Genomic DNA, 22,452 nt, shown 5'->3' on the forward strand with positions numbered 1-22,452 from the left:
TTCTAGCAAGTTTAAAATATTAACATTTTCCACATGAGATAAAAATGAGGTAAAATTTTCTTTTTGCGACACAGAAAAATGTTGATAAGGTTCTCAAATTTTCATCGCGAAGACTTCAAGATGAAAACGCAGGTTTTAAATGGCTCATTCGTCGCGAAACTGACTTATCGAGGTGGTTCTTCTTAAGACCGCAGCGTGATACGTAACCACGAATGGAAGACCGACACGTGCCCACGTGCGGAGAGGGGAGGAATGGGCGATATCGCACGGATTCGATCAGGAAACGCGACATGAATGAACCATCGATGACATTGAAGGCGGCATTCTTCTCGACGAGGTCAGCGGTGACGCGGGGCAGACATCCACCGTTCCCTTACGAATTCGTGGCACGAAGATCCCTAGTGGTCAACCGAATTTTGCGAGGAAGCGAGGATACGAGCGGGGAGACGTGCGAAATTTCTTTCTCAGCTATTTATAGTGGTGTTTACTATACCCGTTGAAGTCTACGAAGAGGGGACCACTCAGTTTAAAATAAATTAAAGCCCAACTTTACCCCCCACAATATCCCATACGATAAGTAATCCATGCAAAACACCTCGCCCATAACCTAATTCAACCAGTAAATACGGATGCAAATGATGGACCTTGGTTTCCAATTGATTTCGAGGGATTAAAATTTAACAGATAAATTATCAGACATAACTTCCCAACTGGTATATTATGCGCCGAGGCAACATATCTAGTAATTGCCACAGCGGGACGGCAGCCCATTACTACGGCAAGATATCGGCAAATTTGACAGAATACGAGAGCATCACGAGTAGGAAGAGGCTAAGTAGATGTCCTCTGACCCGCCACAAATTTATATTTTTTACCAAACCAAAACTATGACAATCGACTATTAGGTATAATCTTTTCATTAAACAGTAAAGTAAAAAGAAACTTTAGACTCAATCTAATACGAGGCTAATAGATGATTTTTGCTGATCTGAGAAGGATGTCGAACGCCTAGTCTCGATTTTGCAGGTTAACCGATAGACCCACGATATCGCTGGCAGCAACTTCCAGTACTAGCATATGAAGTGAGAGGAAAGGAAACTCAACAGCAGCTGCAACCTTAGTGGGCGTCAACGTCTAATGCAATAACGCGAACACCTGTTGAAATTATATTGCTATTCGGCTGAATTTCGCCCCCTGTTGTAAAGGATATCCTGCTACCTTGAGGCTGGCGAATTCCAAATTGCCCAATTGACTAAGGCATTATAAAGAAGAGGAAGGCGAGTCTAATTCGCTTCAATATCACGCTCGTGAAAAGGGAACGTTCACCTGTTCTCGCGATTGGCCGACGCAAATAATTACTTCGCAGAAGATTTGGGACAAATACCGATTTTAGTAAGATGCCAGCCTCGGCTCTTTTCAAGGAGCCAAAATATTGGGATTGACAGCGAAAGTAAAAACGAATTCAGAGAACCAGATAAAAATATGCAGCCTATGAGTCGGTAAGGAGTATGACGACTTCCTTTCCCTCGATAACGGCGAGGTGCTACAAGAAATAAAGCTGACCCGAATGATAACTCTCAGCGAGATTGTTGCAACGATATTCTGGCTGACATGCTGGCGAAAGATAATGTTACAATCACCTGAGGTTAGATCTCTATTGCCACCTAATTTTACAATCATTCAGATGACCAATGAAAGAACAAACAAGATGAGTAATACAAATATTGGAAATTATTGCGCCCAAAATAATAAGATGTCAGAGTTCAAACATTTTTTCCTCGAAACAAGCATGGTAGCCAAGAGAAAGGTCCTGTTAATGTAAAATTCAACTTCAACCGGTTATAAGCACGATCGAAAAATTATTCCAGATCCTAAGACCTCAAAGATTCTTAGTCAGTATTATGCCTGAATAAAACGAAATTTAGAATCACCCCTTTGAAAAAATGTTCAACGGTCCCTATCTCGATTCTCAACACGGGATTTTTCCCAAGGGGATAAATATGGATTTCAATGCCCTTAACGCGAAATAATACATATACATCACATTTAGATACACAGGATAATACGAGGCGGTTAATAAAAGGAATTTATAGAAATAATAAACAAGTAGGTACTTGTCATTCCGACACTACTTTTCACTCCAGTGCACGATACAGAAATTCAGCCACGGAAGCAAACTGCGATAATTCTTCACTCGATAGAGCCAAAACCGAAAATAGAAGCGACGGCCTTGTATGCGGAGCTAGCTCAAACACACCGCCGACTCATGCTTACGTGACCTACGCCACAACACGACAGGAACACGAAAAAGACAACGCGGGTAGCATTTACAAATACCAACCACCGGTACATCCGAACTCTTTTCCAAGGCCCTTCGCGACTGCTGCACACCACAAAACGACCGGATGCAGCCGCGGGTGAGCAAACGAATACCCTTTATACGCTAAGGGCCTTACGACAGGGGTATTTCAGGGGAGAGGCGACGCCCCTCGGGCAGTATCAATTTAATCGCCTATTTCGACCCCCCAAAACGCGATACACTGGCCCAATTCCCACCGCATGCCAATCAAGTCGAGACCAATATTAATTATTTTCTTTTATTCCCCCTTTTAATGCCAACATCGGCCGCAGTCCTGAACACCTGCAGCAGGTTCTACATTTTTATAATAAGCATTCCCATGCACGACCACCGAGTTCCCCGCAGGTTCCCCGAACGCTTCACGGGCGACGGGCTGCGGGTAGCGTTTCTGTGGGAGGGGAATGTAGGCAGGTGACGGAAGTGATACTTTTATCCGAAATTGGCCACTGTGATAAATTTATCAATTTCAATCCAGCCGTCGATTTGGGATACCTTCATAGTACGGAGCGGTGGCACGGTTTCCCTTTAGCATCGCGACTTTCTGGGCGCCCCACAAAGTTACAGAACATTATATTCATATATATAAAGTACATTATATATGCATGTATAAAGATTATAATCGTGGAAAATTGCAAGGATTTATTTCAACATGGAAAAATTCCACTCCGTAAGCTTGAATATTTTGATTTTATGAAGAACATTACTGTGATGAATCACGATCTCAACTACTACTGCAATGAACGCCAAGTAAAATTGCAATTAAAATACACAAATTTTGTATCAAACTGGCTTTATATCAGCGTGACATACAAAAGCTCCTAGGGCCACCTATGTGAGCACCATTAATTTTTTATGTGAATTTACAAGAAGAATCTTGAAATTAAGCAAATTCACGTATTCATACCCCGAACCATCCAATGTATAACAAACACTCAACCGTGGAGCAAAAAACTATACCGATGTTCTACAATTACACCACAAAACGAATAGGCCGCATGGATAAGAAACCAACCGCAGAAAAAGTATCACTGAATATAAAAATAATTCACGATAATTAGAGCAAATTTGCACTACCAGTCAACCAAGAGGAACAACGCTAAATCTACATATATTTTGTGATTGAAACCACATACTTAGCCATGTAACTAGTTAACTTCTGATGGGGATCGTTTGGGAAAGGCAAGAAGGATATTAACTCACATAAACACAACGTTCGGAAACTTCACGCAAATTACCGTAGCTTCTATGAATTGACAAATAAAGCGAGTAATCCCGAAAAAATGTCTTCCTGTTTCAAGGGAGTACCCAGGATCATAACATTGGGGGGGGGGGGGGGGAGGAGGAGGGTAAGCCATGGGATTATTTCCTTGAAAAAATAGTTTTATTTTAGTTACATATCTTATACTAATATATATCATTTTTCGTGGGTTTAAAGAAAATTTGTTGAAAACTTTCGTTTCAATTTAGTACTGATTTTGCTTAAAGACTAGCGATTTTTGCTTCTATGGGGGGGGGGGGGGCAGCTGCCCCCCCTGCCCCTAGCTGGGTATGCCCATGTCCTATTTAAAAATAGACACTCCTTTCACGATGAATCCAAACTTGCCAAAGATTCCAACTACCCTCTCCAAAGCTGTGCTTAAACATTACATATAACATCACAAGTTAATAGGTTATGCACTTAAAACTACCAAGTTCAAACACACAAAATAGCGTAAATGCATGAAACACTATTCCTATACTTCATGCTCTTACTCCGTTCTATGTGCTCAACCATTCTTTCACTACAGCATCCGCGATGGTACTTGAATTGCGTAATCGCTGACTCCTAGTATTGGCAGATGGTGTGTTACCACCCCCACCACTACCTCTCCTGGCGGGCACGTAAGTCTCAAAGACTTCTACGTGCCTTCATCCGCTTCCAGTAAACGACAGGACGCACGCACGAGGATACCGTCGAAAAAAAAACAGCACGAGAGAAAAATGAAGCAGACGTTGAATGAGGAGGTAAAAAGATCGATGATCAAGGAGGACAAGCCGAATGTGGTAAAAACGGTGTATTCGCATTAAAATGTTTCCTGACAACAGAAAGGATGTCATAACTTCAATAAAATTATGCATTATTCGCTAGATATCCCGTCGTTTCCCTTCCTTGCAGAAAGGAAGTCCTACATCCGACACTAATTCATGAGTTAACCAGGCAGCGCCGAGTGTGGGAAATGTCTCTTTCCTCGCCCCACAATAAAATACGTCCTCGAACTTTTCACAATGGATGACGACGACAGTAAACCCTTTTATCCTGCGGTAGCTGGCGATCTAAAATAAATGGTCGGTACAACTACCGCAAAAAGAAATATTTGTACCTTTCAGCGTACACTCGAATCGGCAATCATACTTTGATGAAGTTACGATGAATATTAGAATAATACATCACCACTTCAAATATTGTAATGTGCCGAATCAAAATCTCAATATATGTAGAAAAAATATTCCCAAGATTTAAAAATAACTCATCTGTGCCAAAAATAAAACTATCCGGTGTGAAAATTTTAAAATGAGGTCATACAAATTTTTAAACTTCGATCGAAGATATTATAATTAGTGACACAAAAAGATTGCCCAGAAATAGTATACTCGTAAGATAATCATGCATTCTATTAAATTTTAATTTCGAGGTTCGACGACACTGAAAAAAGATAGCAATTAGCAAACTAAAAAAAAACCACACAGCAAAATATGGAGTTTTGTAATAGGATTTTTAAACGTAAACTGAACGACGTACACTATTTTAATCACCTAACCCTTTTCGTTTTTACGACATGCGTGAGTAATTTCTGTTAGCTTGGTAATGCTTAACTTGCACCTAAAATACCAAGTAAATAATGAAAACATTCCATGGGTCAACAGTCAGGTATCCGGGGTGTAAACGCATAACATACTGATTAAGTTTGAACATCACCCTTCCACCAAGATTAAAAATAGCAAATAAACCCTTGCATCACCCCCCTCCCAGGATCGCCGCACTGACCCACCCCAAAACAGGAGGAGGAGGGAAAACCGTGACACTAGTTGCGTCCGCAGGATTGAGCGAGTGTGTGGCCACTGGGAACCTGATTCGGCGGACTAGAATGCTAGTAGTGGTGGTGGTGGGCACTTGACGCGAGTCGGACTGGAAGCGAGGGCGAAGTAGAAACGGCGGATGGAGGTGCAGAAGTGGGGAAGGGGTTAGAGTAGGAGAGGTGGGGGGGGGGGTTGTTAGAGACGGGAGAGGAGCGATGCGCGCGGTCAGGTGCAAACTTCCCCGTTTCCGGTTGGGCGAGATGAATGAAGCGGCGAGTTGAAGAGGCAGGATGGTGGAAGGGGGAGGGGAAAGATAATGGAAAGTGGGGGGGGGGGGGTGCATACGAAAAGGCTGAGAACTAAATAAAGTTAAATGGAGGAGATGGAAAAGTCGAGTGAACTATGAAGTTACCCGTTCGGACTTGATTTGATAGAGCTGCATTACAACAAAAAATAGTATCATAGCCACATAAAATAATAACCATTTTCTCTAAAACGAAAAAATGTTTCATAAATGCATTCTCGGTAAGGAAAAGACATGTTTTATTATTATTAAATTGTTACAAGTAGGCCATTGGCCTGGTGGTAACATGAACATCTGATGCAAAAACAATAGAAAACATTATAAGAAACCCTTGGTCCCTAATTCTTTAACAGCTTTTTAAAAATATGTCAATTTTTCGGGAAGGGCTCAAATAGTTTTGCTGGTAGGTCGTTCCAGTCCCTTATGGTCCTTTTCAAGAAGGAGAACTGCTTTGCATTTGTCCTTTGTTATCGACACTTTATCTTGAACTTGTGATAATTTTTTCCAACAAAGCTGGGTTTTGTAATGCCCTTTCCAAACTCTTTCCATGCTTTTCCCCCATTCTAAACATGCCACATAGTCTGCTTCTTTCCCTACTCTCTTGTAAACTCTCCAACCTCAGAACTAAGCATTTATGAAACACTTTCCGTTTTCTTGTGCTTTCCCAACACATACCTAGCTGCTTTTCTCTGCAACTTCTCCAATTTCTTCACGACTCCTTTAAAATGTGGGTCCCAAACAAGAGATGCGTACTCTATTGCAGGTCGTACTAGGGTTGTATAGGTCATTTCTTTGGTGGACCTGATGCTTCCTCTGAGGTTTCTTACCACCCAGTGCAATATTTTAAACGATTTTGTTCGTAGGTTCGACGTTTAAACCCCATCCTAAATTCTTACATAAATGGACTACTTCATAGGAACTTTATAGTAAATATCATAGGAAATAAGAAGAGGTTGAGAACTACATATGGTTAAAAAAAGCCGAGCGAACTATGACGTTAAAATCTCGGGCTTAATTTGGTGGAGTAGCATTTCAACCACGAAAATAGTAAGGGGGCCACATGAAATAAACTCAGTTTTGCCTACTTTTTTGTTTGTTTCTTCAACATGAACCAGTCGACTACTGATCTTATACATCAAAATACCGATCTAGGTAATGGCATTTGATGTCATCCTGGAATAGGCACGAAATGACAAAATAAATTCGTTTACAAAACATGGAAAATCGATTCGAGAGTTTTTTTCATTATCTATTCTAAAATTAATAATTTAACGATTCAGGTAATAAACCAACGAGTACGTAAAGTTTTATCAACAGTTTGGAAATTGCTATTTGAGGTGAAAAAAATTCGGCTAGTCAAAGTGATTTTTCTTCCGAAAGAAAAATGATCACAGATCCAGGGTGCCCATATCGCAAGGATAAAGATCATATTGTGTAACGATACGCCAATACATTCTCCTCAAGGCACCTCCTATTAGTATCGGGTTATGCATGTGGGAGATGCTTCTTTTGTTCTTTGTCCTCAAGTCACCATTCAAGAAGAATTTACATGGTACCATAGGATTCATAAAAAATGGCCAGAATATTACGTAAGTTGACGTAGGCTTAATGATATCAAGGCCATAAATTACTCTCTAAACGCAACAGTTATGACGCAAAAACTTCGGATATCAATTGGGATAACAGGTATATGGATTTCATGGTTTTTCATTAGAAAGGAGTTCCCCACGGTTTCGTCTAGCAGAGAAAACAGAAATGGAGAACATTCACGTCACGGTATTTAGAAGTAATGTAATCGCTCGCTAACTTCGGATACATTTATCGCCGCAGGATAATTCCAGACGACAGATTAAACTCACGCATGTGCAACAACGATATACGCAACGCATTATTACGCAATATTGAAATCGCGAATATCAACAAGTCAAGAAGATACCCGAAGAGCCAAATGAACTCAGAATGCTTAACGTACAAGTAGAACGGCCATTCACGGACTTCAATTACATTAAATGAAGTCGATTTGCAAATAGATGGATTAGTTTAGTCTCATTCAGGCATTGGAAAACCATATCGCGAACTTCCTAGTTTCCTTTGTTCGGCTGAGCCATAATTTTCACACTCCCTTCACAGATCCGAAAGGATGTATGGAGGAGGGTGAGAAAAGCAATACCCCGAGGATGGATGCACTTAAATCCTTCCCCACCGGACAAAATCCTCGAGGCCCCTGGGGGCCGGCCGCCTAAACTTAGGGGGAGGAGATTTGCGGGCTGGTGTCCAGGCGCGAACCGGATGGGAGCTGCGGAGTATCGATTGCCATAACTAAATACGTTGTTGGCCCACTCTCACTCTCGGACGAAACCTGCTAAAGATAGGAAGCACGAAACTTTGTCGAGAAATAGAATGAGTACATATTTAAATAAATAAAAGATCGTAGCACTTTTCCACAAGAATTTTTAATGTGTACAACGCGTTTAGGCTCACTGAGCCATCATCTGGTACAAGACACTTCAAAACATTTGAAAATCCCTTTTATGCCCTTAAGATAAAAGGGATTTTCAAATGTTTTGAAGTGTCTTGTACGAGATGATGGCTCAGTGAGCCGAAACGCGTTGTACGCATTAAAATTTTTGTGGAAAAGTGCTACGATCTTTTATTTATTTAAATATGTCTAACTTACTTCAATTGAAGTATGAATCTGTTGAACTTATTCAGAATGAGTAAGCTCAAGGAAGTATGAAATTATCGCGCAAAATGAGATAGAGCTGTAACCCTAGAAAAAAAATCAAAGTCTCTCATCCAATGGTTCACGACTTATATTGGCCCCTAGAAATATTTTGATAAGTCAGTGCGCTGGAATCGATCCATCATTAATAGCAGAAATTAGCACGAATTTCCACGGAAATACTTCATTTTCCGAAACACCGCGTTTTCAAGTGCGAAATGACGAGAAAGCGTCGAAACGAGTTAAGCCGTTAAATAAATTTTTTAGAGGGAGCTTTCAAGGTTTTCTACCCATATGATTACCATTTTTTAATTTTATCCCTGGATTTTCCGGGGCAGTGGGAGGTAGGGCGGTTGCATCCTCGAGCCTCCACCTGTAATCAGCTAATAAGCATTTCTATCAAGAAATCAACGACAATTCGTGTAAATTTGGTTTTAATAATCGAAATTTGTTAATTTCAGACTTTTTCATAATGACAGCGGAAGATATTTGAATGTGAAAGACGAATATTCGATGTATTGTCCTCTAATGCATATAAAATGAGCCACAAAAACCATACATTAGAAAAAACAAAAAATTCTTGTTTCATTGCGAGGAATCCATACACCAGAGTGGCGATAGGTGATGTGACAATGCCTTAACTGACGAGAAAAAAAATTGCGCATCCGAATTCCTGAGCTCATTCATGTGTTTACTTTCTACAGGGATACCACCGATTTGCAAGAAGCAAAACACCTGTATCAAGAGACGATAAGGGCTATTCGCAAAATCGACGAAAGCTAACAACGAACAAAACATCATTGCTGCTAACCCAATATGCGAGGGAGCACTGACTCTATGCGATAAAGCATCTCGTTCTTTCATTCACGAATCACAATTATCGAGAGCTAATATTTTGAATATGAAATCGCAAAAACATAAACCAGAATCGATTAAACTACAATGTTCCTGAACACAACGCTTTCAGACTTGAAAACCCAATTATGTTGACAATGGAAGTCGTGTGAAAGAGGAGGACCGTAATTAAAAAATAACCTCGTCACATTTAGTTCAATTTTCCCCGAAAGGTGGAAAAAGATGGTAGCAGTAAAGGTTTAAATTTTCATAATGGCTAACTATGTGTAATGGTATCGCGGAAAGCACAACTCCCAAAACCTGAATACGGGTATTTAATTAAAAACTCCTTCACTACATTTTATAAAAATCGACAAGTTTTCACTCCGCAATGAATTGAAAAGCCTTCTTTTGCCGCAGCAAAAAATACCATACAGCAGGTGGACAGAATCTAAAAAAACATGTACAGAGTGGAAAATATAGCGTGAATAATGTTTCCTAAGTTGTGAACCAGACAGACAAATGAAAAGCTGATGCAATTAACAAAGTAGATAAATAATTCTGACCATAATGTAATCGACGGGTTAAAATTTATTGATGATTTCGATATTAATGCATCAATTTCTTGTCGTGGTAGACTCCTTCAGTCAAATATGTGAATCAAATTCGGAAAATACACGTGGGGTAATTGATTAACAAATTCGCCGATGTCGCGATTGCCACTTCAATGACGGCATGATTGTAAATTAATCACTGGTTAATTTTTTAAGTAAGAGACAAGGACTATGGTAATCTATATTTATTATTATCATGGAAATTAACGTTTTCATTAAGTTCAGAAGGAAGCTAAACCATTGATATTGACCATCTTTAGCGGATCATCGTACAACGACACGAGAATTAACATTGGCACCATAGTCTTTTTCAATCCACCTCGTAAATTACCTACTTAGGATTCCGTCGTAACTATACTAGAATTCCCTAGTTACAAGGTTATTTCCTCGCCTTAACACCACATATAACCATTTTGAAGTATTTTCTTGATTCAATCCTTTCTTAATGGGGTCATTTCCTCTTATCCACCATCACCGCAAAAATTACTAACTCAGTCCCTCTTTCTGTACATTGCAACTCCTCAATTAAATTTCTCATTACAAGCCCGAACTCCAAGATTTTCTACCTCAAGACCCAAGATTTTGCGTCACACATCACCCCGGCACATAACTTTACGGCAGTCGCCTTCGTAGATTCCTATAAAATTATACCAGATTTCGTAAGACGATCATCATCATCACTGGTCAACATCCTAAGATTGGTTTGACGCAGCTTTCCACTTAATTCTCCTATCAGCTAATTAGTTCAAACCTACGCTTCTTGTATTATTTAATTAGTATTTCTTCTCCTTCACATCCTTCTTCATTTGTTCCATATATTTTTTTCGAGGTCTTGTTTTCCACTTCTTTCCATTCACTTGTCTCTCGGCGACTGCCTTCATCAGGCCAAAATGTCTCGAAATATATCCCAAATGGTTGTTCCGTCTTCTTATCAAGGAAATGTAAGTTCTGTTAAATAGTTTCCTTACTTCTATATTGAAATTTCCTGCTGTAAGTATATCTTCCTTTTGATGGAATGCTCTCTGCGCCTTAGCTATTCTGCTGAGAATTTAGTGAGAGAATGAAATCATAAAATTAATAAACTACTATTGACTTGGAAAAAAGTAATATTTCACATTGGTACCTGTATAAATACTCAGTACGGAAAATGCTGCACAAAAACGCAATAAAAAGATATCGTCGAGCAAGAAATGACGAAACTGTAAGAGTGAAAAATTAATGACGACCGATAATCGCCCGGGATGCAGCGAAGAGATCTCCGGCTGGAATAACTCGGGCCCTTACGGCTGTTTATTTTTTCAATCCTCCTTTACCCTCGGCCATCCCCGGGCAACGAGTTTTCGCATCGCTCCAAATGAATGGGATCGGTCCAGAGAGGGAGGGAGGGGGGGGGAGAGGCGGCCGCTGCCCCGCTTGATTCGGCCCAATGAAAATACGGGCGTCATCTCATGAATAACGACTCCGCCCTCATTGATAATTCGTTTCCCGCAATCGGCCAGAGGATTGCGAGCCGGCGGTACGGTATGTGCATGAGGACCGGGGTTGGTGAGGTGGCGAGAGTGCTGGCTTACAACCCAGGGCCAGGGTTCGAATCCCGGCGGTGTCGGAGAATTTTCAGAGACTAAGGCTCCTTTCACACACACCAGTTATTTTCGACGGTCGGTATAAAATCGGCCGTCCACATTCTAAAGGCCGTTTTACACGGGACACGGAATTGCGCGAATGCATGAACGAAATTAGAACAGGGGTTATTTTGCCGTCTCGCATCCACGCATTCTCGCATGTGTTCTGGCAATTCACCGCTTTACACGACGCAATTTGGATTGCGCCTTCACACGTACGTCAGATTGCGAAATTCCGTGTACCGCGTACAACGGCCTTAATAGTGAAGTATTGGAAGGCATAGGAGCTTGCACACTGACTGACCACGACCCGGTACCGATTAAAGTCAGTTGCCTCAAAAACCAAGCAAGCGATCGTTTGACCGGTCGGCGAATGTGCAAGCAGCGCTCCACCGATGAAATATCGGCCGGTATTTTTTTTACCGGCCAACCAAAATCGGAGCGTGTGCAAGGAGCCAAACCGATCCCAGATAGAGGGGCTTGAGGAGGGTTTCCAAGTTCAGCATTCCGTCCGTCGGATAGGAAGTTAAACGATGGTCCCTTTAGCACCTTTGGTAAAGAGTAACGCCGACGCCGGGTTTCTCAACACTCTTCCTTCCCTCATGACGCAAGTGACCCAAGCTGTCGGTCACCTCCACCAAATACCATACCAGGGTCTCAGGCTAGGGACATATGGCTATGGACCGCTCACACGGAGGATGTGCGGCGCAAGGTACTCCATTGGGAAAAATATCAGAAGGGGGTAGCAAAAAATTTTTGTTGGGTCAACTGCAGAATACAGTACATATAAAATACAGTTCCGTTTATTTGGTCACAAAAGGACCGGTACATTTTGCCCTATCTAGGTGGCTGCTCCATTTATCCGAAGCACTCAGTAAATACGCTGACACGGACGTAACAAAGAATACTGTTTCAGGATTTTAATGCATGTTTGTTCTCTTATCTATTATTTAACTTTATTTGTGAATAAATGGTTAACTTTTAAAATTGAATCTGAGATCAGATTTATTTCCTTCAGCCTTCACGCAATACAGCGTGAGTTCGTAATTCAAGCAGCTGCTTGAGTGACGAGGATAGCTGATGCATAGTCGACAAATTAAGAGGGAGAGGATGAAAAAATCATTTACTAAGTTTTAAATGGTTGTATTTCTTCACGTACCTTTTGGGCAAATAACATCGATACGTAGCCCGTTTAAACGGTCTTTTAGTAGCGGAGAAAACTCAAAATAATTCCTGAATTCCCAAAAGAGCAGAGTTCTCTAACATTCGGTGGACCAAATAACTGAAATCTACAGAAAATAAACTAAAATTTGACCAAACCTAAATATTTCCATCCGCTTATAGCAATTAACGAGCCTGTAAGAATGTTTTAATGCAGAATGAATGTCAAACTTAAAGTGCTATATGAAAAATAGATGTCCGATCCGACGCGAAGACAAACTTTAGTCCCTAGTACTTTGCGGCTGAGGATGGAGGTAATAGATTTGATTTTTTAGGGTTGGTACGCCATTTAACTCCTTGACCATTGGACGAATAAGTCATGAGCAAAATATCGTTGAATGCCATTGCGTCAAATATAGTGAGAGTTATATAGGGACTATTTTATGGGGACAATTTATGACCCTATATAAGAAATCACCAAGGTTGTGACTCCATTACCGCTAACGTTAACATCTGAAGCGAGAAAACTAAATTGAGAAAGATCATTCGAGTCGAATTGATGATAAAAAAATGCCGACAATACTATAATGTCATCCCATTACTAGCATGAGCATTCGTGTCTAAGGTCTTTCCTATGTAGCTACACGGCGAATAGTTTCCTTTGACAGGTCAAACAAGACTATTCCGATATCCAGACAGTTCTATTCAAAAGGTACTCCACCTGAAGCCTGTGAGTGACGGATTCTCTCGAGAGGAAATTACGTGAAAAAAACGGCCAAAGGAGAGAGAGCAGAAAAGGAAACACGGATCACTGCCCTCACGCACTAAAACTACAGTAACAACACAGCCATGAGGCAGCACGCATTAGCATTTATCTGTCATGCGCCATCTCGCACATGGCAGCACATCTATCCCACAATGCATTCTGCGAACTTCAATCATGATCCTCGCGTCAAATCACGCGGAGTGTACAAGAGGATAGCCGAGCGAACACCGACGTATACGCCCATACGCGTACGTGAAGAAACTTTCAATGGTATTCTGAGGTATCCGCACCTCTCCGAAAGGGAGACCTAAAGATGAACGAAGTGCGACAGGAAGTTGCACCTTGGTCTCCAAGTTTGACAAACAGACGGAACTCAACGTCAGGGTCACAGACTCCACCCACGCATAACTCGTGGGCGCGTTGAGGTGTGGAGTTTGGATGAATTACATCACTTTTGCGCAGTTCGGTCAACTCTTCCACTCATCCCTCGACATGGACGTAATTTACGATTTCTTAACGTATATTACACCCAAATAATTGTAATTAATAGATAGAATGAAAGCAAAGAGTTTTACTTCGAATTATAGAAGGCAAAATTTGCAATTAATTAAGTGAGTATCTCGAAGGGCATGGACCAGGGCGATTAGGTATTTCCTCCTTACAAATCTAACTTAACCGAAGCAACTGTTAACTATTTCTCACTCTTCATGGCATATGCTTATAATACCCACAAATCACAACCTTCAGAGAGACAGTTTTTATTTATTAATCTTAACCGCCTCGAAAACAGCGCATTTACAACGATGAAATCCAATGAATAACGACTTTGGACCATCACAAACACCCATGGCCTGGGAAGGAGCAACCTACCCAAAGAAGGCTTGAACCCGCGAACATCGAAGAAAGATCTGAGTTTTTCCCGGCGTATGATGATGTTGAAGTTATTTCGGGTTTCCCACCGGATGCGGTTCTCCATCTCTGGCTTGATAGCCCTGATGACGATGGACGACACGACCATCGAAACGTCGCCAGATATGGAGAACCTCATCCAGTGGGAAACCCGAAATAACTTAAACACCGCGAACATCGGTTCGGCAGGGGAGGGCCAACCGCCGAAAAGTTCTTATGTTTAAAAAAAAATTCAATTTTATGTAACTTTTAATTCACATAATATTATTTTCTCACGTTGGCCGACATATCAAAATAGTTTTCAAGTCTTAAGTCGCCTTTCCGGTCGATTATCACACTCTACTTTAATTCCCACTTATATCTCAAAGTTTAATTCCCTCGACTCAGCAAACCACCTGGCAGACGGACAGGATCAGTAACGAATCACACGCAACGAACAGGCTATCGTCGAAGACGTAAATCTAGAAAAATACATACCATAAAATTGATATTTCTTCAGCATTGAAAAAAGATTTCAGTCACCAATGCTTATTTCCGTTTAAAAATGAATCACTCTTCTGATCACACAAAAACCATTGAGGGTGCGAACCCAATAAAATCTCAGAAATGATAACCGAACCCATGCGACTTGAGGATAGGAAAGGCTGACTCAGGTATGGGGAGACGTGACTTGAACCCTGAGAGGCATTGACCTTCGCGGGCATTGGTTCATAACGCCTTCCTCAACAGGACTAGAAACACCAGCACGCACTAAAAACCACCAGGCGATCGTGTAAGGCTTACTAAGGGCGGACTTAGACTTACTAATATTGGGGTTTTAGGGCGGGTGTTGCCGAAAATATATCCCTTGATCCCCCGGCCATAAGATAACCTAGCGGAGGGGTAGGGTTTGGAGGGTTAATTATTTAGTAGGAAAGGCCTACCAAGATATTAGGGCGGGTGTATTCGGAAGTACTTGATCCCCCGCCCTAAAATAATATCAGTACCAAAACCCATGAGGTGTAAGGATTGACCGAATTGAAATATACGCGACCTCGAGGCGTAAAATCTTGCCACACCGTAAATTCCCCAATCGAAAATACACCCCAAACGTCGGCAAGGGGGCAAGTTTGAAAATAGGAAAGGACTTTTTTCTTCGGAGAAAACCAAAGCGGGGGACGGTCCAGACAACCCGAGGGGGGAGTTGTACCCTATTCCTGAGCGGGAGGGTAAAAGACTATCTTCATCCTTTCCACCAGTTCTCTCTCTCTCTCTTCCCAGACCGTCCCATCACTGGGCGTCATGTGAACGACCTGCCTGCCGTGAGTCTAGTCGCGCCGCGCTCCGCACTCAGCTTGGCAACACGGCAACAAGGGCCTCGTCCAAAGCTGGCAGCCATGGTTACGGAACTCAACTGCACGTAAGCTTGTTCTCCCTTCGTTCGAAGCCCCTCCAGAGTCTCTACTTCCCCTACGAAAAGGCCCCCTTCAAGCCTCGAAAAAAAAACCATCCCCTCCGTCTCGTAACGAATCGAGTTGGAACTAGGGATCGGAAGCGACTCTGCATGGATCTGCCACCTGGCGGACCACAAGCGAAACGTCCAACATTACGCTCCACGGTGTGGGATGCTGCCGTTACGACGTTGCTGCCACCTGACGGCGAAGGTTCGTACGAGGTGCACCAGATTTAAGTCTCGTCCGCCCCGGGACGTATAAAATACCACGAAATGTTCATAGGAGGGACCACATCGATGATTAAAACATATGAGATTGGCATATGATGGGCAAAGTATCAAATACCGATTTTTATGGTTTTAAAATCCAAAGTACGAAATGCAGACTTACAACTAACAGATGTTAATATAATATTGAAATATATTGATTAACTACCTGAGTATAACAGCAGAACCCTGGAATTTAATGCTAAATGCATCCAATTTTGTCTACGACATATTAAAAACAGAGAATAACAAAACATAGCCATGATAAATCACAGCCGTTCCATGACAGCCATTGCACCTCCTACACTTATACACATTCCTTCTGTGATCATTATGGATTGATAATAAATTCTGAAATTGATGGGTGAATATCTCTTTCTTAAAATTCGAATATGTAAGGACCTTGAGTTTAATCTTGCCTAGAATTATCCAATCAATTACAGAGTAGTGAAAACCTAAGGGCAATACAAATTTCCCCTAACTACATTTAAAAGTAACATTAGATGATTTAAAAATTCTATAGCATTCTCCATATTTTACAGTAGTGATCATGTTTATCTATATATAAATATGTACACCTGTATGTGTACACATAAATGTGTACACCTGATATGCACCAAACCACTTGAAAACTATGTACTGCCGACAGAATATTACTTAAAATTATATGGTCAAGGGAGGAAATTAAAATTGAAAACAGAAAGGAAAAAATTAAAAAGCACTAAGGCAATTAATTTGTCTTCAAATCTTCCTGATATTTGAAACACACAACATAAAAGCAATAAAATTTAGTCAATAACTCCTGAATTTTTTCTTTCAGCCCAATTTAAAACATGCAAAGTAATGCTAAAAATTGACTTTTGGTAATGAGCAACTTTAAAATCAATCAATTTCAGTGCAGTCAAATTCGACAACTTAAAAAAATGCTTGAAATTAAAATAAGATTTTTCACCACAGATTGCATTCCATTACTTAAAACCAAGATTATTGATATTTTGAAGGGAAAAGCTGTTAAGGAATCACAGGCTTCAACCAACTTCCTATGTTCAATTCCCTGACTATTCTCTAATTTCCAGCCCGAATTTTGAAAATTTGCCTCCCTTTATATCAATGCCAAAGCAGTGAGTGGTATGATGACATTTTATGGGAAAACGCAGCAAGCAGTATTGCGAAATTAAATGAAGCACTAGTGGTAGCAGCAGAAATAAAGTTAAGTAGCGCCAAGTCTTCCAAGGTGCCAAATAAACTCTTGACGCTTAGCCAAATTGGCAACAAAACATCCATCTTGCTGTTCAGGCCCAACAACACATTCAACCACGATTTTCTTTGTGTTATTATGCTTTTGGAGTTTTTCCATGCCCATAATCTAATATCCCTGACATTTTCAAGACTTGCACTCCAAAATGTTATATCCCAGAGCATTCCCAGATTTCACTAACCGATATGAGCCCTGAATGAGTATCCTCCAACTTAGTCAATGGCATGAAGTTTCAATTTTCCCTATTTCCCCGAATACTACCCTAAAAATGCCAAGCAATGCATATATCATAAGGAAGGTCCACTTTAACTCAACATCAAACCACAAACAACAAATGTATAAGCAGTTCCTACGCATAAATAACCTTAACAGCACCCTAACTTAGCTAACTTACAAACTTAGAATAGAAATCTTCACATATATAAAACCTTTAAAAAATTGCATCCAACAATTGTGTATGCCTAATTAAAAGTCTGACACATACGAGCAGAATTGAATTGGAAGTCATGAAAGTAAAGAATGATGCAGTGACTACCACTAACTGTACATCAAAAATAAAATCTAACTGCAATCAGAAGCCGGCCAATATTTTGTGAGAGAGAGCACAGCTTTGTTATGCTATGGAACAAAAATAAATTTAAATGTGATTTTAGACTCACCACTGAAAAGCATTGAAATGGAAGTACACTAGTCCTTGTCCATACAGGAAGTTTGCATCTTTCCAGTAGTCAGATTTTAAACTGAAGAACTTCTGGTATGCAGACATAGCTGAAAGGAAATTTTCCATATCATCAGACAAAAAAATTTAGTAGCCAGTAATACTATTATATAATGAATGAGCATTTTAATACTTCAAGAGAGGCTCATTATGAAGGGGTAACTTCACTTATGGTCAGTCATTTTTTTAATAATTTCAAAAATATGCCGGTTGCATTCTACTAATGTAACTGGATTGATTTTTATTTTACCTTAATATTCATTCTTCTTCTAGTGTAAGAGGGATGATAAAAATCATCTTTGTTACTTGGGAAGAAAAATATTTCTATTGCCAATGAGATGCTGTGGTTAAAATGCATATGGACACAATTTTACATCTTTAACCCTATGTTAATATTCAAAAGATAACTTGGAAAAGTGATATCACTAGATAAAAGTCCTTCATGCCCGAGATCAAGTAGAAAATTAATCTTTGACTACCTCTATTACAGGATTAAGAAAAAACCAAGTCCTTTCTAAAAATAGAATCTTTCCTTGCTGTTTCAATATTCAATAGACAAGTACCATAATTATACAGAGCCTATGCTACAGAAAATCAACTTTGATCATCCCATAGCCAAAAACTTTCAATGAGAACTGAAGAATTGCAGAGGGGAAGTTGAATAAAAACATCTGACTTTAAAAAAGTAAGGGAGGTAATATTAATTAAAATTCAAATGATTTTTTTCCAAACTAATACTAATTAAATTTTAAACTTATCTTTCATTTCATTGTGCAATGGGAAAAAATATAACTCGGTTATCATAATTTTATTAACTTCACATGGGTTAACTGTTTGAATTACTATTGATAATATGAATGCTAACAGCTAACCCTATCCATGGTATGATATCTTGATTCAAGCCCAGGGACGTTGACTTACAAAAAATATTGGGGGGCGGCTCAAACCGGGGATCTGGCCCTGGGAAATTTTATAAGTAGTGAGTTTTAAGTTTTCTAAGCATTTAAGAAGAGTCATATGATCAATATTAGAACCCTGATAACTCGAATCTCGATATCTGGACACTCCGGGGAAAATCGACAATCATGACACATTTTTTTCCTCACACCCATAACAAATTTTTGAGGGGGCTCGGGCCCCCTCAGGCCCCATGGAGTCGGCCCCACTGTTCAAGCCCCAGTAAAAGCACATGATTTTTCCCAAATGGAATAACTTTGCTTCAAGAGATGTTTTCCAGGACCATGCATATGATCATCTGGCTTGTTCAGTCATTTATCCTAATGCACTGCACCTAAAAAGTGAATTTCACTGCAGTCACACACATGAGTACTAAATTTCACCCTTGCAGTAAAAAACTTTGCCTTAATGCTTGGAAATACATGCTACCTACTCTGACATAGCTACTGAAGACAAAGAATGGGTAATTCAATTTTTAATCACAAATTTCAACTGGCTTGTTCAGTCCTTTATCCTAATGCACTGCACCTAAAAAGTGAATTTCACTGCAGTCACACGCATGAGTACTAAATTTCACCCTTGCTGTAAGAAACTTTGTCCTAATGCTTGGAAATACTCTGACATAGCTACTGAAGACAAAAAATGGGTAATTCAATTTTTAATCACAAATTTCAACATTCATGTGCAAGTAGCAAAGAGTTTAATTGTTACTTCATTGCAATTACTTTATTTATTGAACCAACAACAAGTAAGAACAAAGAAAGATCTCTATTTCAAGACTAGTTAGAGGAGGTGCTGGAGGATATATTGAGAGAGATCATGCTTTGGAGATTTTTCCGTAGGAGGTTTAAGGGTTCATTAAAGCACTGGGACAAAATTTGTGACACATGGAAAAAGAGAAATTACAAAAGTATTTAGATGCGGAGCCAAAGTAAGCCTTCACATGAGTCACCAAGATATTACAAATAGGTTGCTTTTGTGACTATCTTAATTACTATTGTGTTGTCTCCGAGAGGGAGAGGAGACAAGAGAACTTTCCAAAGCTATCTTCTCTTGGAGATGATCTCTATAGGCAGATAGCATTTACAGCATATTAATATTAACTGGTTAAAAAATAAGTGCAATTTACCCTTCGCATAATCCTCGAGCAATAGGTGGAAGTGGCCCAGCTTGCAGTACGTCTTAGGATCAATGTTAATCTCTTTATCAGATGACCCATCTCCTCCACTGTCTTCTTCCTTAATTGAGTCTCCATTTCGTTTGTTACGTTCCTTCTGGCTTTGTGCCTGCACTATCATTCGCTCCAAATATTTGACAGCCTATTAATGAAGAAGAGAAAGTTTTGAAGCCATTAACATCTATTCAATATGAAATTTCATTATCAATATTCAGGGTGAATCATGCAATGTTAATTCAATAAAACAACAACCAAAATATTTCACATCACATTACCTTTTTTAGCTGCTAACAGAAGATATACAAAATGAAGTAATTTATGCAACAGCAATCACCAGAGAAAATTTAGAGTGGCAGTATACAGAGGAAAAAACTAAAATATAAGGGCAATTTCCATTCAATTCATTTAGAATCAGCTTAATAAAAAATTTACAACTTAACTTGCATATATACTAGAAGAGTTGGTGAAAATGCTATAGTATACCAGCAAGACCATGAGTATGACAAAATGCTCATGCCAACAAACATCTAAACCAAACAAATCCACTCCACAAATGCATTCCAGAACTAAATGATGTCAGCAATTACACTCAGCTCTCTAAGCCATAAAACAATAACAACTAACACAATTATTCATGAAAACGGCAGAAAAACAAATTCTTGGTGCACGCTGAACAAATTTCAATAAAGATACCATTATACATCACACTTTTGCACATAAATATTATATCATAGAATAAAAATTTATAATAATAATAATAATACATTAGCATTTCAACTAGATCCGTTAAAAGACAACATGTATTTAAACAAGATCGATAATTTCAACACTGGAATTCACAAGGAGTGAGCAGTTTTTTCACAAAGTTTAAAAAAAAAATTTGATGTGGATTTCCACTAATTTTCTCGCAGAAACTGGTAATCATTTTCTCTGTATAAGTAATTAGCTATAATGATACGTATTCCTACATTTGTGAACTCCTTTACCTTATTGATTTCATTTGATAAATATTTGGTATGTATTCGTGTTCGGCGAGGACGTAACAATTATAACCTACAGTAAGATGGATGAAAACATTTTTCATACCAACCACTCGAAGTAAAACACAAAAATTACATACCTTCAGAACAAGAGCTTTTTTCTTAGCCTGCTCTGTGGTGTTGAGCTTCAGAAATCCAAATTGCCGGCTAGAAGAATGAGTAAAAAAAATATTAACATAGCGATATGCTTCTTTGACATGATACAAAAACTTTGTGGATGTCGTGCAATAAGTGTACAGGTGATTCCCTTAATGTCGTTTTAATGGAGATTAAGGGACTTGTGCTACTCTCTACCGACATTGCTCGCGTTTCTGTTTGAGATTTATTTGAACTGCAGACCGATTACTTAGCACGAACAGTTCTTATTCTTAATTTTTAAAATCCACTCGATAAACGTCTTTTCAATACAAACTTGTTCAACATAACTTGAACTGTTTTCAAATGCAATTGTTTTGAAAGCACATCACCAAATGTTCATTCATTTCTCTCGATAGATGAGCAGCATTGAAAACTGCTCTGATTACAGAAAAGCCGTAGATATTCCAAAAACAAGCCTCAAATAAGTATTCCTAAGCTGAAAATGCACCACAGCTGATAGAAAAAGACTTGCAGCAACACATTCACATCGAAATGGACCCTAATGGCATTTGTTCATTGAGCTGAAGCTCTACCTCGGTTTCCACAAAGTCGAGTACCTCAACAAACTGCCACACAAAAATTAAAACACTGGCTTGCATCAATAATTGTTAACTTCTCAGGACAAGCCCCTTTCGATGCTGTGACAATAGGTGGGTGAGCTAATTGCATTGTTAATTCAACAACATCATGGTAAAAATGATCCTCATAAATCTGTTCATGCAGTGCGATTCAATGTAATTTAATACGTTCTTTACTGGATTCAATCAAAAATGAAGTTAATACAGGCACTCGGAGCCATGTTGTTTACCTGTCAAGTTCAGACAGCACCTGCAGTTCTTGCGGTGTAAGGTTAATATCGTCGGTTTCCTGCGCCATCATCCTGACGCAGAATGTATATCGCACTAAAATCAACCACACATTTTCTTATAGTTTATAAATATCTCCATTTTCACTCATTTAAAAACAATAAAGCCGCTCCGCAGCCTATCACACTTCGAAGTGGTGCACGCGCCATCACTTTCAGCCTGTGGGTTGAAGGGGCATACTTAGTGATGTAAAATACACATAGTAAATATCAAGTTTTGAAATACATTATCGCCATCATCCAGTAGAAAAT

General features: G+C 39.6%; 1 protein-coding gene across 2 annotated transcripts in view; it reads right to left on the minus strand.

Moving 5' to 3' along the window:
* Positions 1-22,452, minus strand: part of LOC124154048 (histone demethylase UTY-like) — a 179,498-nt gene that overhangs the window by 156,941 nt on the left and 105 nt on the right. For both annotated transcript variants that reach the window (XM_046527540.1, XM_046527539.1), the window contains exons 2-5: positions 22,144-22,360; positions 21,278-21,344; positions 20,110-20,299; positions 17,965-18,073 (exon numbers count right to left, since the gene is read on the minus strand). In XM_046527540.1, the coding sequence (XP_046383496.1) occupies positions 17,965-18,073; positions 20,110-20,299; positions 21,278-21,344; positions 22,144-22,214 (437 nt within the window). In that variant the 5' untranslated portion in view covers positions 22,215-22,360. The remainder of the gene's footprint in view (positions 1-17,964; positions 18,074-20,109; positions 20,300-21,277; positions 21,345-22,143; positions 22,361-22,452) is intronic.

This window comes from Ischnura elegans, chromosome 2 (genome assembly GCF_921293095.1).
Source record: "Ischnura elegans chromosome 2, ioIscEleg1.1, whole genome shotgun sequence".
In the NCBI taxonomy this organism is placed as follows: Eukaryota; Metazoa; Arthropoda; class Insecta; order Odonata; family Coenagrionidae; genus Ischnura; species Ischnura elegans.